Raw genomic sequence first — 17,672 nt, forward strand, 5'->3', positions numbered from 1 at the left:
ATTTATACAATACATATTTTAGTACAAATCCATGTATCACCTATAGCTATGTATAAAGTTGATATCATGTCTATAAAGCTTCTAGGAAGATTTTTTAAAAGATATTATGAAATTAATCTACTTTTATCTATTTTTATTTATTTATATTATCTTAATAATTATTAAAGTAAAGAAATATGTCTCTAATATCATCTTTTTTTTTAAGAATAAGTCCCATAGAAAATAATGATCAAATATTAATAAATTCTAAGATACTATGATTTGTATTTGTACATATTATGATTGTTGTTTTCTTTAAAGGTAATTGATAGGTCTTCTTAATAATCAATAATGTCCTATTTTAGGACAAAAAAATCACCTTTTTATTTGATCATTGTTGATACCTTCATATCTTTTTTTAAATAAAATATTTGTGTCAAGGACAAGAACTCGATGAAAGCTAAAGAGTAAGTGAGACTTTTCTCAAAAAGAAATAGGACAAAATAGAAATATGTATATTAAGAAAGAAACTGGAATGGCTATTGCCAAAATACAAGAAAACTAGAGACCCTTGAAACTAGACTAGAAGCAAGAAAGGAGTTGACAAGAGTGAAGAGGGCTTCACTCTTGCCTCTATATATACTATCTAACTAGAAGCCACGTGGCGATGTTCTATAAGACCTCCAATATATGTTGACTTTCTAGGCCACATGCCTTTGCTTGCAAGGCAAGTTTTCTATGGATGGACCACGTAGTTAGCTTGTTCTTTAAGCTTCCAACATGCGTGGCACATGGCTAACTTGTTGACCAAGTTTTTAACCTAAAAGTCAACTATAGACTCCTATAAAGTCAAAACAGCGTCTATGAAGCTTCTAAGAAGCTTCTCTAGAAGATATTACATAATTAACCTACTTTTACATACTTTTATCTATTCATATAGGTAATTATATGTATGTCCGTGACATTACCCCCCCTTCTAGGGACGAGTTCCACGAGGAGCGGTGACTCTATATTGAGAAAATCTAATATGCGGCGAATTGTATTTGCTACATACTCTGATCTTTGTTCTCTTCGAAGATAGTTGATGGGTCCTCTTAGCCATCGATAGTGTCCCATTCCAGGGCGAGAAGACCACCCTGTTATTTGATCACTGTTGAGGCCTTCATAACTTCCTCAATCTTGTCTCTTTTATAAAAGAGGTTTTCATCTTGGTTTTGATGGATGTCGTTGATGAAAAACTTTGACTTTAGCTGATGCATTTGCTAGATTCCTGGATGGCTCCCATGTGCGCTCACTAATATCATATCCGCACCAATGAACAAGATATTCCAGCTTATTTCGGCGCCGCCTTGAGTCTAATATCTCTTCCACCTCAAATTCTTCATTATTATTTACTTCTATAGGAGGCGGTGGCATTTGTCTTCTTCCTTGTATATCCACTGTCTTATATGGTTCAAGAAGAGACACGTGGAATACAGGATGGATCTTCATTGACTCCGGTAGATGTAACCGATATGCAACTGGGTTGATCTGTTCAGAAACAGAAAAGGGGCCAAGCCTACGATAGTCCAATTTGTCACAAAGTCGAGTGGTCTTGATATTGCGACGAAGTAGCCATACCTTATCACCCACGTTGAGTTGTGGTTGCTCTTTACGATATACATCTGCATTTATCTTTTGTTGTTCTTGAGCTTTCTTCAACTGCGCCTTCATTATTGCATGTAACTCTGACAACCGATTTGCCATATCTTCTGCTGCAGGATTATCAACTTTTGAAAAATCAAAAGTATCAAGTCGTGGATGATAGCCATAATTGGCAAAGAAAGGTGTTTGTTGCGTGGAGGAATGTATCGTATTATTATAAGCAAACTCTGCCAATGGCAGAAGGTTTGTCCAATCATCTTGTTGGTAGTTGATGGTATACCTTAAATACTGTTCCAAGACTTGGTTTACGTGCTCTGTTTGTCCATCAGTTTGAGGATGGAAAGCTGAAGATAGCTTTATGTCCACTTTTAAAATCTTGAAAAGAGTCCTCCAAAATCTCGACACAAATTGAGTTCCCCTATTCGATATGATATCTTTAGGCAATCCATGATAGCGATAGATATTATCAATGAAAAGCTTAGCTGTTTCTTCACCTGTGATAGATTTTGTACATGGCATAAAATGTGCCATCTTGGTGAAACGATCTACTATCACAAATATAGAATCATAAGATCTTGAGTTTGGAAGATCTGTGATGAAATCCATAGAAACAGAAGACCATGGTTGTTCTGGTATAGGTAATGGCTGAAGAAGTCCGTAAGGTCGATGTCGAGGAATTTTTGATCTTGAACAAATATCACATGATTGTACAAAGTCTTTGACTGACTTCCACATTTGTGGCCACCAAAAATCTCTTGATATGAGTTCCAAAGTCTTATTATATCCAAAGTGTCCTGCTGCTGGAAAGTCATGACGTGCTTGAAGAACACGCAAACGTGCTTTTCCTTCTGGAACATATAGGCGTCCTTCAAAATATAATAGATTATTCTTGAACTCGAACTTAGAAGAATCATGAGACTTGGAAGAATTATTCTCGATATCATGAACAAGAGGGTCTGAGGACATACTGGACTGGATTTGCTTGAGAAAAGTTGAATCAACAGTCAATGTTGATTTCACTGCTCGGAGATGAAATTGCTCCGGTTTCAAGAGGACCGTTCTTTGTTGCTCAAAAGCTGCATCTCCTTCTTTTGGTGCAAAATAAGAACGTCTAGACAGGGCATCGGACAAAGCTTGTTGTTTTCCTGGCCGATAAGTGATAATGAACTCGAATCTTGACAAAGACATACTCCAACGAGCTTGACGACGATTCAACACGCGTGCTGACATGAAATACTCGAGGTTCTTGTGATCTGTATACACAATGACTGGACTAGAAGCACCTTCTAGATAATGACGCCATTCTTGAAAAGAATCCACGATTGCAAGAAGTTCTTTATCGTGGATCTCATAATTGATCTCGGCTGCTGAGAATTTTCTTGAATGAAAAGCTATCGGATGAAGTTTGTCATCTGTTCCCATTTGTGATAAAACTGCACCCAAGGCAAAATCCGATGCGTCTGTTTCCATAAAAAATGCCTTGGAAAAGTCAACACGATATAAGACTGGTGCAGAGACAAACGATGTCTTCAAGGCTTCAAATGCTGCTTCCGCTTCTTGATTCCATTGGAATTTATCTTTACTAGTCAAGCGTATAAGTGGAGCTGCAACTCGTGAGAAGTCTTTGATGAAGATCCGATAGTAATTGGCAAATCCCAAGAAACATTGGACATCTCTTACAGTCTTTGGAATCTTCCAATCCATGATTGTTTGGACTTTCTTAGAATCCATCATAAGACCATCATTTGAAATGATGTATCCTAAAAAGTCAACTTGAGTAGTGTGAAATACACACTTTTCCATCTTGGCGTACAATCCTGCATCTCTGAGTTTTTGTAATACTTGACGAACATGTATTTCATGTTCTTCAACATTCTTAGAATAAATCAGGATATCGTCTAGGTAGCAGACGACAAAATTGTCTAAGAATTCACGAAATATATCATTCATGAGATGTTGAAAAGCAGCTGGTGCATTCGTGAGTCCAAAAGGCATGACATTATATTCAAAATGCCCGTACCTGGTTCGAAACGCAGTCTTCCATTCATCTCCTTCTTTGATCCGTACTAGATTATATGCTCCTCTTAGATCTATTTTTGTATAGATCTTAGCTTGATTTAACTGGTCAAGGAGTCCTGATATCAAAGGTAATGGATACCTGTTCTTGATTATGATCTTGTTGAGTCCTCGATAGTCAACACACATTCGTAAAGATCCATCTTTTTTCTTTACGAATAGAATTGGAGCTCCTGCTGGAGATTTTGAATGGCGTATGAAATTCTTCGCTAAATTCTCGTCAATATATGTCTTGAGTTCAGCCAACTCATCTTGCGATAAACTGTAAATTGGTCCAAATGGTGGCTGAGTTCCTTCCTTGAGATCGATTGAACAATCGTATGGGCGATGCTCAGGAAGAATATCTGCATTCTTTTTCTCAAAAACGTCTTGATAATCCTGATATTGACTTGGAATGCCACTTGAAGTCTTTACGCTTTCAGAAATAGGTGCAGCATAAATAGCAAAAGTTGATCCTTCTTTTGCTGCGTGTATAAATGCTTTTGCACCTATAGGTGCGAGTTTTACTATACTAGACTCATGGTTTTTTACTTGGTTAATAGAACTGTTACTAATGCTCTGAGAAAAATCAAGTTTACGAGAAATCCAATCTATTCGAGGATTATACTTTTCTAACCATGATAAGCCTAAAATTACTGGATTAGAGGGAGATCTAATTATATTAAAAATTACGCAACTACTATGACCATTTATTACTACATCTACAGGAAGTGTTTCGTGAGTTACATCTCCAGAAGACAACGGACGACCATCTATGACTTCTACGTGTACAGGTTTAGTTTTTTGTATGAATGATATTCTATGACATCTAGCAAATTCTTCATCTAAAAAACAAGATGAGGCTCCTGAATCTACCAAGGCAGAGGCTTTGTAATTATTAGGTCCTAAATGCACATCTATTATAAAACAAGGAGATGGTTCTGAGGAGAGGATAGGACCTTTATTAGAAGTTGTACAAGATTCCAGCCGCACGGTCCCTATTGTAGCTGGACGTACTCGTTTTCCGACATACTGTCTTCTTTGACAGTCGTACTCCTCATTTTGTAGTTACGTCGCTTCTTTGGACAATGTTGAGCAGTGTGCTTAGGTTCTCCACAATATAAGCACAATCCTTCTTGTCGACGACGAGACTTTTCTTGCTCAGTAAGAGGTTTGAAACGTACCGCATCAATTTGCATATCCTCTACTTCTGAAGGTATGTGTTGAGGAGACGACGGTGTTGCCATTGAATTGTAGTAACGTTGAGGCCCACTTGTGCGACTCTCGGATCGAAATTCAAAAAGTCGATTGTCGCACTTCACAGCAAAGTCAATTGCTTGACTCAATGTTTGAGGATCAGGTAAATTAAGCATCAATTTCTTTACCTCATATTGTAATCCGTAGAGAAATTGACTCAGAAGTGCGACATCATCCCACTTGATATCAGTTGCAAGTTGTCGAAATTGCGAAGCATATAATGTTACTGATCGATTGCCTTGTCGCAAAATACGGATCTTGTTGGTTGCAACACGAATTGCATCATGTTCTCCAAACATGGATCGAAACTCCGCCAAAAAAGCCTCCAGATTATCCAATATTGGATCTCGTCGTTCAAGAAAAGATGAAAACCATGACAATGCTGAACCTGAAAGAAGTGTACCAATGAATCTTACTTGTGACCCTGGAGTTGGATAGCTCTGGGGTTGAAGTTCAATCACTAGTTGGACCTGATTGATGAATCCTCGAAACTTGGATCTGGTACCATCAAACTTCTCGGGCAAGGCAACTCTCGGTTCTCTAACACTCGAAGGGTGTTCCATTCTGGGAGAAGGGACATGGTTTGGTGCAGATGTTGAAGCAGCCCCAATCATCTCTATATCTTCACTTCCTACCATTCTTGTTGCTCCTTGTGGTGGTAAATTGAGTTGATGCATCGCAAGCATTAACTCCCTCAATTGTTCTTGCATCTGTGCCATTGCACTCTTCATTTCAACAAGCTCTGCCATAGTAGCACTTAGAAAAGAGAAGATGTCTAATAACGCTCAAAACAAATAGAAGAGAGGAATTGATAACAAAGAAAATACTAAGAACAATATCAGTTTAAAAGAGGGTAATCCGCAACTTCTAATGCGCTTATGTCTTATCAAGAAAAAGGGATAATCCACTCTTAATCAAGAAAAGACAAAGCTCTGATATTGTAAGTGTACTCTTGTCAATCTGTCAAGGACAAGAACTCGATGAAAGCTAAAGAGTAAGTGAGACTTTTCTCAAAAAGAAATAGGACAAAATAGAAATATGTATATTAAGAAAGAAACTGGAATGGCTATTGCCAAAATACAAGAAAACTAGAGACCCTTGAAACTAGACTAGAAGCAAGAAAGGAGTTGACAAGAGTGAAGAGGGCTTCACTCTTGCCTCTATATATACTATCTAACTAGAAGCCACGTGGCGATGTTCTATAAGACCTCCAATATATGTTGACTTTCTAGGCCACATGCCTTTGCTTGCAAGGCAAGTTTTCTATGGATGGACCACGTAGTTAGCTTGTTCTTTAAGCTTCCAACATGCGTGGCACATGGCTAACTTGTTGACCAAGTTTCTAACCTAAAAGTCAACTATAGACTCCTATAAAGTCAAAACAGCGTCTATGAAGCTTCTAAGAAGCTTCTCTAGAAGATATTACATAATTAACCTACTTTTACATACTTTTATCTATTCATATAGGTAATTATATGTATGTCCGTGACAATTTGTTATATCATCAAGAATTATTTCTACCTTGAATAAAGTCACCAACCATCGAGAGTTTCTCTTAAGGTTGTGATATCAAATGCATTTTATCTCACTATTTATTCAATGAAAAACATGTCATTTTTGAAGATCTTCATCTTGATTACATCATTTTGAAGGCTATGACAATCATAATATTTCATCCAATAGGTCAATAAATAATATTTTTTTAATTGAATTTTCTAGTTGTAGATTTTCTATCTTATTAATACCATAAAATACAAAGAATTCATAATAAAGTATAAAAGATAGAATGTAATTTCTATTAAATATTTTTTATTTTATAGCAAGGAATTTCTTGACTCTTTATCTTGATTTTGATGGATATTGTTTATGAAAATATTTAATCTTCTCTCTTTATTTATAAGATTCTTTGTTAATTTCTATGTGTGTTCACTAATATTGTATCTACTTTAATGAACAAGATATTTTAATTTATTTTGGCAGTGCTTTGAGTCTAAGACTTCTTCTATCTCAAATTCTTAATTATTATCTATTTCTATAGGAGGCAATGATATTTGTCTTTTTTTAGGATATTAATTATCTTATATGGCTCAAAAAAAGAAAAATAAAATATATAATGGATGTTCATAGATTTCATTAGATGTAATTAACAAATAATTACATTGACTTATTTACGTATAAAAAATGGTTCAAGTTTATGGTAATCCAACTTGATACAAAGACAAATAATCTTGGTATCATAACAAAGTAATTATATCTTATTGTCAATATTGAATTGAAGTTATTCCTTGTGATATATATATGTATTGATTTTTTATTGGTCTTAAATTTTTTTTAAAGATATGTATTTATTTTTATATTTAGCTCAAATAAATATAAAAAGATATTTATTGAATAGAAGAATTTATTTTATTATTATAAGTAAACTTTATTAATGGCAAAAAAAATGTCTAATCATTTGATTTGTAGTTGATACTATACCTCAAATATTGCTTCAAAACTTGACTTATGTACTTTATTTATCCATCAATTTGAAAATAGAAAGCCAAAAATAAATTTATATCCATCTTTAGAATCTTGAAAATATTTTCTAAAATCTTAATACAAATTGAATCCTCTTATTTGATATAATATCCTTGAACAATCTATGATAGCAATAGATATTGTCAATAAAAAAAAATTCTATTTCTTCACCTAAAATAGATTTTATATATGATACAAAATATACCATCTTCATAAAAAAAATCTTCTATTATAAATATAGAATTATATGATATTAAAATTACTAGATCTATGATAAAATCTATAGAAATAGATGACGATGATTGTTTTGAAATAGATAATGGCTGAAAAAGTCCATCAGATTGATAACAAGGAGTTTTTGATTTTGAATAAATATTATATAATTATACAAGGTCTTTGACTACCTTTTATATTTAAGGCCACCAAAAATCTTTGAATAATACCACTAAAGTCTTATTATATCTAAAATATCCAATTATTAAAAAATTATGATGAGTTTTAAGAATATATTATTATATTTTTAAAAAATATATAATTATTTTTTTAAATAGATTAGACTATTCTTAAAGTCAAACTTAGAAGTATCATGAAATTTTGAATAATTTCTCTTAATATCACAAACAAGAAGATCAGAAGATATATTTAATTGAACTTACTTAAAAAAATTTGAATCAACAATTAATTTTGATTTCATTGATTAAAAATGAAATTCCTCTAGTTTAAAGAAAATTGTCTACTGTTAATCAAAAGTTGAATTTCTTTTTTTGGTATAAGATAAGATTATTTAAAAAGAGCATTTCACATACCTTATTATTTTCTTAGACAATAACTAATCTTAAATTCAAATCTTGATAAAAACATGATCTAATAAGCTTCAAAACAATTAAAAATATATGCTGATATAAAATACTCAAGGTTCTTGTAATTCATATATATATAGTGTTTAAATTAAAAATATATTTTAGATAATAGTGACATTCTTGAAACAAAGCTATAATTGTAAGAATTTGTGTTGTAAATCTTGTAGCTACTCTTAATTATTGAAAAAAAATTAAATAAAAAATTATTAGATAAATTTTTTTATTTATTTCTATTTGTAATATTATAGCATCTAAAGCAAAGCTTTGTGTGTCTATTTCCATAAAAAAATGGCTTAAAAAAAGTGTCACAATATAAGATTGATATAGAAACAAAACTTGCCATCAAAGCTTCAAATAATTCTCCCACTTTTTAATTCCATTGAAGTTTATTTTTACAAGTCAAACATATAAGTAGAGCTAATTTTTTTTAAAAAAAATCTTGATAAAGATCCAATAGTAATTAGCAAATTCTAAAAAATATTTAACATTTCTTATCATTTTTGAAATCTTTCAATCTATAATGGTTTGAATTTTTTTAAGATCCATTATGAATTCATCATTTAAAATGATGTATCTTAAGAAGTTAAATTGAATAGTATAAAATATATACTATCTTAGCATAGAGTCCTATATCTTTTAGTTTTTGTAATACAATGAATATGAAGTTTATTTTCTTTTACATTTTAAGAGTAAATTAAGATATTTTTCAAATGATAGACAATAAAATTATCCAAAAACTCTCAAAAGACATCATTCATTAAATGTTGAAAAGTTGTTGATACATTTGTAAGTCCAAAAGGCATGACATTGTATTCAAAATGTCCATACCTAGTTCAAAATACAATCTTTTATTCATCACCTTTTTTGATGCATATTAGATTGTATATTTCTTGTAGATCTATTTTTGTATAGATTTTAACTTGATTTAATTGATTAAGAAGTCTAAATATCAAAGATAGAGAGTACTTATTTTTAATGGTGATCTTGTTAAATCCTCAATAATTTACATACATATGTAATGATTTATTTATTTTTCTTTAAAAATAAGATTGGAGCTCTTATTGGAGATTTGGAATGACATATAAAATTTTAGGCCAAATTCTCTTTGATATACTCCTTAAAATTAGTCAATTTATTTTATGATAAATTGTAGATTGGTCCAAATGACAATTGAATTCTCTCTTGAAGGTCAATTGAGTAATTATAGGAATAATGTTCTAAAAAAATATATTTATTTTTTTCTCAAATATATCTTAAAAATCTTGATATTAACTTAGAATTCTACTTAAAGTCTTTTTATTATTAAAAACATGTATGGCATAAATAACACAAAGTGATCTTTCTTTTGTAACATGCAAGAAATTTCTTGCACCTACAATAATGGATTTGGTTGTATTAGACTCACAATTTTTTTTTTATTAACATTCTTAATTATTTTTTCAAAAAAATAAAGATTAAAAGAAATTCAATCTATTTAAAGATTATATTTTTTAATAATGATAAATTTGAAATAAATAAATTCAAAAAAAATCTAATAATTTTAAATATTATAAAGCTACTATGACCATTAATTGTTACTTGTATAGGAAGGATTTCATGAATAATATCTTTGAAAGACAATAGAGGACAATCTACAACTTCTACATGAAGAAGTTTAGGTTTCTTCATTAAAGATATGTTATATTTTTTAACAAATTCTTCATTTAAGAAATGAACTAAGACTCTTGAATCTAGTAGGATAGAAGCTTTGTGATATTTAGGTCTTAAATTAACATCATTGAAAAACAATGAGAAGATTCTAAAGAGAGATTATAACCTTTATTAGGTGTTGTACAAGGTTCGAATTGCGCAATCTTTATTATAGTTGAGAAAATTTATTTTTTTGCATAGTGACTTCTTTAATAGCTATACTCCTTATTTTATGGTTGTATTGCTTCTTTGAACAATGTTGAGTAGTCTACTTAGGTTCTCCATAATATAAACACAATCCTTTCTGGAAACAACAAGTCTTTTCTTACTCAATGAGAAATTTGAAACATATCCCATGAATTTGCATATCCTCTACTTCTAAATATATGTATTGAAAAGACGTTGTTGTTTCCATAAAGTTGAAATAATATTGAGGCCTACTTTTGCAACTTTTAAATCAAAATTTAAAAAGTTGGTTATTACACTTCACATCTAAGCTGATTGCTTGATTTAATATTTAAAGTGAGATAAATTAAGCATCAATTTTTTTACCTCATGTTATAATCTATAAAAAAATTGATTAATGAGTGTAGCATCATCTTGATTAATACTTGTTGCAAGTTGTGAAAATTGTCAAGCATACAATATTATAAATTAATTGCCTTATTGTAAAATATGGATCTTATTTGTTACAACGCAAAATGTATCATATGTTCCATAAATGAATCAAAACTTTGCCAAAAAAATCTCTAAATTATTCAATATTTAATCATGTCATTTAAAAAAAGATAAAAATCATAATATTAAAAACCTAAAAGAAGTTTATAAATAAACTTGACTTGTAATCTTGGAGTTAGATAGCTTTGGAATTAAAGTTCAAATGTCAGTTGTACTAAATTGATGAATCCTTGAAATTTAATCTTATACCATCAAACTTCCTGGATAAGATAATTCTTGGTTTTTTAATACTTGAATTATGTCCCACCATAGAAAGAGTAGTATAATTTGATGTAGATATTGAAGTAGCTCCAATCATTTCTATATCTTCACTACTTGTCAATCTTTTTTCTCTTTGTGGTAGTAAATTGAGTTGATGCATAGCAAGCATTAACTTCTTCAATCGCTCTTGAATTTGTGCTATTGCATTTTTTATTCACCAAGCTCTCTCATCATTATACAATAGAAAAAAATGATTTTTAATGATTCTTAAGATAAATAAAAGAGAAGATTAGGAAAACAAAATTCTGAAAATAATATCAATTTTAGAAATAGATTATTCACGTCTAGATAATATGCTAATTTAAAAAAATATATATATATATATATATATATATATATATATATTCTTAATCAAAAAGAGACAAAAGAATTGACAAGAATGTTAGCTTATACTACAAGCTATTTATAAATGCGATATGTAGCTAACTTATTGGCTAAATTTCTAATCCATCTATCACCTATAAACAAGTATAAAAAATAAAATCTCATTTATAAAGCTTTTAGAAAGATTCTCTAAAAGATATTATGAAATTGATGTATTTTTATCTATTTCTATTTATTCATATTATTTAAATAATTATTAGAATTAATATGTATATCCGTGAGAAAAATCACGAAGTTAATGTAGTTCTTATATATCTCTACAATCTTATTGCAACAAAATAAAGAAGCTCTTTTGAAAAATGTACATTGACAAAAAATATATATATATATATATATATATATATATATGACTTAGAACAAAATGAGAAAGATGAATGAAAGTAGCAAGCTATCTATCCAAAAAATAAAAATAAAAAAGAAAACAAAGGCGGGATAAAAATATGATACAAATTCACATCCAAAAAAAAAATACACCTTATGCAATATATTTTTTTCTACATGTGATTGCAAAAGCATCTACTGCAAATTGGACTATGTCATGTAGCCAATTGCAAGGGTGTGTGATATCTTATACATACAAAATATTGATTCTCCACTTGTTGAAATATTCAAAATTTAAATTATATGATGTATTTTTCTCTAAAGCATATGGCATAATATCTATGTCTTTTTGTACTCATTCTCCTCATGTACATAGAAAAATTCTTTATAAGAAGTTTAATACTTGCAAGTACATATTACTCTAATTTTGTTGCAATTCTAGAAGAATGTGTATTTATTAAATATTCAAGTGACATTTTTGTGGGATATTAAATAGTTCTTTATCATAGAACAGTTATTGAAAAATCTCCAACATAAAAAGTATCAACAACCTATGCATTATTTTTCAATTAGCTTTGGATATTCACAAAAAAAACTTTAAAAAAATTGGAAAATTTGAAGAGATGTTGTTGCAAAATAATAAACATATATCTTACATGGATCAAAAACTAAAATCTTTTTTATCACTCTTTTTTACTATGCTATGTCCTTAATCAATCTAGCAAATAAAGAAGCTATTATTAGATTCCAACAACTTGGTTCTTAAAAATCTTCATGGTTTCAACCACTTCTTATTCTTTTTTCAATAGTCAATCAAAATGCATATATTTTTCTTTATCTTATAAAAAATAATTAAAAATAACTAATATTTTTTCATGTTATATGAAAAATAAAATTATATTTTGTGATACTTATGTAGGGAGTTATTAAAGTCATATCTGACATTATTATATTATGATCAATTTTGTCTATCTATATTTTTGTCTTGTATTCTATGTCTTCCATCCCTTGTCTCCTGTTTCCAATCCCAGTGCCTTGTTTTCTATCCTTGTCTCTTCTTTCCTATTTCCAAAAATCAATCATTACATGGTTTAGAAGGTGTAGCTTTAAAAACATTGAGATGTGGCTTTAAAATATATATATATATATATATATATATATATATATAATAATAAATTTAATTATTGATATTACTTAATTAAAATCTTAATATTAAGTTCTAAAAAATTATATATATATATATATATATATATATATATATATTAAATTATTTCATAAAATATATTATAACCCATCTTTGAGACAAGATGGTGTATCAAAATTAAAATCAAATAACATAATAAGAAGTAAAAGGAAATAATAAATTATAATTTATATATAATTAATTTTTCATGATATATTAACATTGTGGATTGAGAAGGACAAAGAAGAGCGATCATAAACAAAAGACAAGAAAGTCATTGTTCCTTCTTTTAGACACTAAAGCACAATTGCGTTTTTTATATTTTATATTTTATATTTTTTAATCTATTTATCACTACATCTTATATTGAATTTTTTGAAATTCTTTGGTATATTCAATGAGATATTAATGTGGTATTTTTATACCATTGCATTAGTAGTTTTGGCATTTATTTGAAGTTGTAGAAACTTCAATATTGTATTTTGATTTCATAGTTAATATCTAAAACCATTAAATTTTCATAGTACATTTTATCTATATTTTTTATTTTTTTTCATAATTATATGCAATTCATTGTAGTAGTGGTGTTTTTTTCATAAATTTATTATTTATTAAGAGTTTTTTGTAGCAAACACACATACACACACACATACATATATATATATATATATACATTTGAAGTTTTTTTTGATTTAAACTCATTTTCTTCATGTTATTTTATTTTATTTTATTTTAAAATGAGCATTTAAAAATACCTTTTATATCTTGTGTTCTTTTAATTAAATTGGTTGTTATTTTCAAAAACTATTGATGATCTAACTTTGTACAACAAATTTTGAATTTTTTAAAAATAATAATATGTATTTAATACTATTTCTATAAAAATAATTATGTAATAGGTTTTAAAAAAATACATACTTAAAGTTCATACAATAAAATAAAAATATTATAAATTGTTATACTTTGAGTATGTAACCAACACCAAAGGAAAACAATCATGCAACAATAAACATTCATACAACAAACCATCAAAATTTCAAAGAATTTAACACCAAGAGAAACTAACATTAAAATTGACAGTAAAATTTTATAACGATAGCCAACACAATTCAGATCCCAGAAATACCGTTTCAAAAAACTCTCTTTCGTCAATGGGTGTCATTCACACACAAACCATCAAAGTGGTTTCAGTTTTGGAGCAGAGGCCAACTGGGTACCATTCACACTAGCGAGATGGAAGTGGATTTTCAGACCAGAGCCTCAACAAGCTCGAGGAAACGGGAGGGTGATGCTGGAACCCTAAACCCCTGGCGAGGCTCGCAGGATTAACGAACTGGCGTGATCGCAGTAGCGTCGCCAATTACGACCCCTTCGCTTGATTGAATTGTCGAATGTGAGCCCTGGTTCAAACCTGTAGCTGAAATTTGGTTTTGGACAGAAGGGGGAATCGGAATTTTCGAGCTTGGAGCAGAGAAGGGTCGGAGTGGCGAGGAGCAATGGCGGGCGCGAGTCGCCACATGGCGAGATCTTTTGCTTCAGTTGCGAGAGCAGGGTTGCGGTTTAATGGTAGTAAGACAGTCAGGAGTGGTTGCGAAATGGGTGCAGCAGCTAGAGAAGGATTAGGCGTTGGAGTTGGAGCGCCTCGACCTGCTGCCTCTCGGAGCTTCTCCTCATCTGGCTCATCTTTCATGCAGTCTCGCACACCGACGTCATTCTTTGGAAGGTGTGCTTGAGCGAAGCAACTTTTATTTCAATGAGTGTCGTAGATGTTTGTTTGACTTGCCTTCGGCGACGATATGTTGTGTATAGCTGTTTTTTAGCTGCTGAGTTTCGTGAATTGTGTGATGATCTACACTTTGTTGGTCAATGACCCTGTGCCATTTAAGCATAGTTCGATTTGATGATCTGTCGATCCCCCCCTCGAACTTTTGACTTGTTTTTTCTTTCCCTGGTAGCTGGGTCACCCTTGTAGCAATTATGTGATATGTGCAATTGGAGGTTGGATACTGATTGCATCTTACAAATGGTGAGGCGGTTCTGGAATCACAAGGTCATGAAAGGTTATAGAAGTTCATGCGGCGTCTCTCGTCTTTTGCTGACTGTAACTGTCCTCTGTCATTGTTGGTTTATAGATTGCCCAGAGAAATGGCGTGCGTACTATCTTTACTGCCTTTGCACAATGCAACAGCTTCATCGCAAATCGTGTCCCAGCTCCGCTCCTCACCAGGCGCTCTTCTTCGGGGTACGCACATGGATATTTCGTGATGAGTTTTTTTTTTTTTTTTTTTTTTTTTTTTTTTTTTTGTCAGCATTGCTGCTATTATAATAAAGAAGAAAAAAGAAAAAAGAAAAAAGAAAAAACCTCATCAACTGACTTACTTTATAGAAGTCTCTGGAGTAGACTTCGAAAGAGTGGTCGTCATGGGTGGTTTGGTGAAATCCCGAGTGCAGCATTACATTTTAAAAAGTTTCAAGAACGTAACGATTGGTGAAAAGGTTATCTCTTTTGAAAGCGGGCATCAATATCTTCATACTTTATCTCTCTCCTTGCTTGCTTCCTCTTATGTAGTGCTTTCCATATATGTGGTAAAGTTGTGGACATGTGCGTGTACGAATTTGAGAGCGGGAGAGAGAGAGAGAGCGAGAGAGAGAGAGAGAGGGGGAGAGACAGTATAGGCAGCCAACTTAATCCCCTGTCAGATTTATTCCTTCGTTACGCCTTTGGTTGCATATTGACACTTGATATATAAATCAGGTTTATACCGCGCAGATACTGGTTTATCAACAGAAACGCTGAAGTGTTGACGCTGTTATGCCTGTTTAAAAATTTGTATTCATCTGTTCTGTTATTTTATTTTACTGTCAGGGACGATACTGCGCTTTTGTAAACGACATTGACTTGTGTGTACCCAAATAAGGATCGAGATAGCGTACAGTTCATGAGTGTGATGTAGAATTGGAGACATGCATGCAGATGGTGAGGACACCACGTGAGCGCATAGTTGCAAATCTGTTTCTATTAACCTGTTTCACATCTCAACAAATATTAGAAGCAAGTCCATAGAGTGTTATATCAAGACCTATGTCAACAAAACATACTAGTACTTCAGCTTGTTAAATTTCATATTCTGTTCTAGGTGACGTACCAAGTCCTTTATTTCTGGTCTCCTCCATACTAATCATGCATGTTTCACTTAAGGGTACTACACGTGGTATTGAATCCTGCGCTTGTCAAGGTGCTTAGAAGTTATGAGTAAACGACGTGGCTAAATGTGCTTGACACGACGTGATTTAGGCGCAATTTTCACCCTAACCTAGAGCGGTATTTAACTTCATTGGTTGCCACCTGCTTTCATTATCCCAGTTTGTGCAATATATCTGTAGCAGATTGTCTACAATACGATTGAATTATATTGATGGTGTTCATCCTGCCAGGACTGTGGATTATCGACGATGTCTGATAAGCAATACCCGAGACTTTTCCTCGCTGCGGTTTCTGGCTGAGAACCATTTGGACCTAGTTTGGAGAGCTGAAGGGTAGTGAAGCTTGAGTAGAACCTAATAAAGTTCACCAAACACACAAACCATGGCAGAACTGAAAATGGGTTTTAGATGTCAACCTCCACCTCGCCTTCCTAGTAAATTATGTGCAGTTGCGGATTTGTAGAGCAGAGTTGACCTGCACTGATCTCTCATGTACTTATTTCAAACACTTAATGCAGTTGATTTTATACGAACTTTGTGAGCTAGAATTACAAGTATTTTTGCTCCAGTTGCTTTCAAAAAAGTGGTAAACAATCCTAGTAAGATTCTCAATTCAAGTTTTGCAAGTTCTTGGCCTTAAAACTTCAAGTAATTTCTAGCCAATTACACTTAGGCAATTCATGACTATATATTTCCACAATTTTAAAATAAAATATAATAATAAGAAGAAAAAAAAGCGAAGGAAGAGAGAACATTAATGTGCACAATAGAATTATTGGTTTGATAGGGTTTTTCATTTTTCTTTATTTATTTATTTTATCGATAATTAAACTGTTTTGTTGCGTTTTTCGAAGCCTCAGAACATTGCGGAGGTAGTGCATTGGGTGAAGTTGATTCCGTCGAAAGGGGCGAGAATGAGAAGACATTAAAATTGCTTCTAAACCAATATGATGCATGTCACGTGCGCAGCTGGTGTAGTGGCATCATAGTACCCTCCCACGGTACTGACCGGGGTTCGATTCCCCGGCTGCGCAACCACGATGTTCTTGGCAGCCTCGACATCCGTCACTCTCGAGAGGGAGGCGATTAGCCTTTAGATCGTGGCCATAGACATGCTCCGGCGAGGGCGGAAATGCTAGGGCTCTTGCGGCCCAATTTAATGTCAATGCTCTTGCATCTCCAATTAAATGTCAATTGTGCTCGGTGCAGGAAGCGCCGGTGTGCGCGCCCGATCATATCACCGCCCACACAATTGTGGTCTTGCCCAGCGGCCCTATACTCCAGTTCTGAGCATTCCCCGCAAAAGCTATGGCTCATTTGCTCACTGTCCATCCCTCACCTCGCCGGTTTCGCTCCTGCTGTCTACAATGTCTCTTGGTCCGGCTATCTTCATCCCAAGCCTTATTTACATAAACCAAGAATGTTGGACTTTGGATCCCTCTCAAAGTGCACAGTGGACCTGCACTGATTTTTTCATGCACTTATTTCTAGCCCTTGATGCAGTTGATTTGATACGAATTTTGTGGCTGGTTTCTTCTTGTTACAGCTGCCCATTTCAACGGCACTACTTAAGTTCC

General features: G+C 32.2%; 1 protein-coding gene, 1 long non-coding RNA gene and 1 other non-coding gene across 3 annotated transcripts; 2 read left to right on the forward strand and 1 right to left on the reverse strand.

Annotated features, from left to right (window-relative positions):
• Positions 1–473: 473 nt before the first annotated feature.
• On the reverse strand, positions 474–4,122 carry LOC149986575 (uncharacterized). The gene is made up of 2 exons (XR_016500408.1): positions 2,592–4,122; positions 474–2,471 (listed from the first exon to the last, which is right to left on the reverse strand). It is a non-coding gene; the product is annotated as an uncharacterized LOC149986575 (long non-coding RNA).
• A 10,137-nt stretch (positions 4,123–14,259) lies between these two features.
• On the forward strand, positions 14,260–16,628 carry LOC112275630 (uncharacterized). Its single transcript, XM_024506168.3, has 3 exons — positions 14,260–14,614; positions 15,024–15,133; positions 16,327–16,628. The coding sequence occupies exons 1-3, from the start codon at positions 14,388–14,390 to the stop codon at positions 16,350–16,352; spliced, it is 363 nt and encodes a 120-aa protein (XP_024361936.1). The 5' UTR covers positions 14,260–14,387; the 3' UTR covers positions 16,353–16,628.
• Positions 16,629–17,058: 430 nt separating this feature from the next.
• Positions 17,059–17,129, forward strand: TRNAG-CCC (transfer RNA glycine (anticodon CCC)). Its single transcript has one exon. It is a non-coding gene; the product is annotated as a tRNA-Gly (tRNA).
• Positions 17,130–17,672: the final 543 nt, after the last annotated feature.

The sequence above is a fragment of the Physcomitrium patens genome, chromosome 23, assembly GCF_059467195.1.
Source record: "Physcomitrium patens ecotype Gransden chromosome 23, ASM5946719v1, whole genome shotgun sequence".
NCBI lineage: Eukaryota > Viridiplantae > Streptophyta > Bryopsida > Funariales > Funariaceae > Physcomitrium > Physcomitrium patens.

Coding starts and splice junctions, on each gene's coding strand:
- LOC112275630 (XM_024506168.3), top strand. CDS start 14,388: ATGGCGGGCGCGAGTCGCCACATGGCGAGATCTTTTGCTTCAGTTGCG. Junction 14,615..15,023: donor CCGACGTCATTCTTTGGAAG/GTGTGCTTGAGC, acceptor GTTGGTTTATAG/ATTGCCCAGAGAAATGGCGT. Junction 15,134..16,326: donor ACCAGGCGCTCTTCTTCGGG/GTACGCACATGG, acceptor TCATCCTGCCAG/GACTGTGGATTATCGACGAT.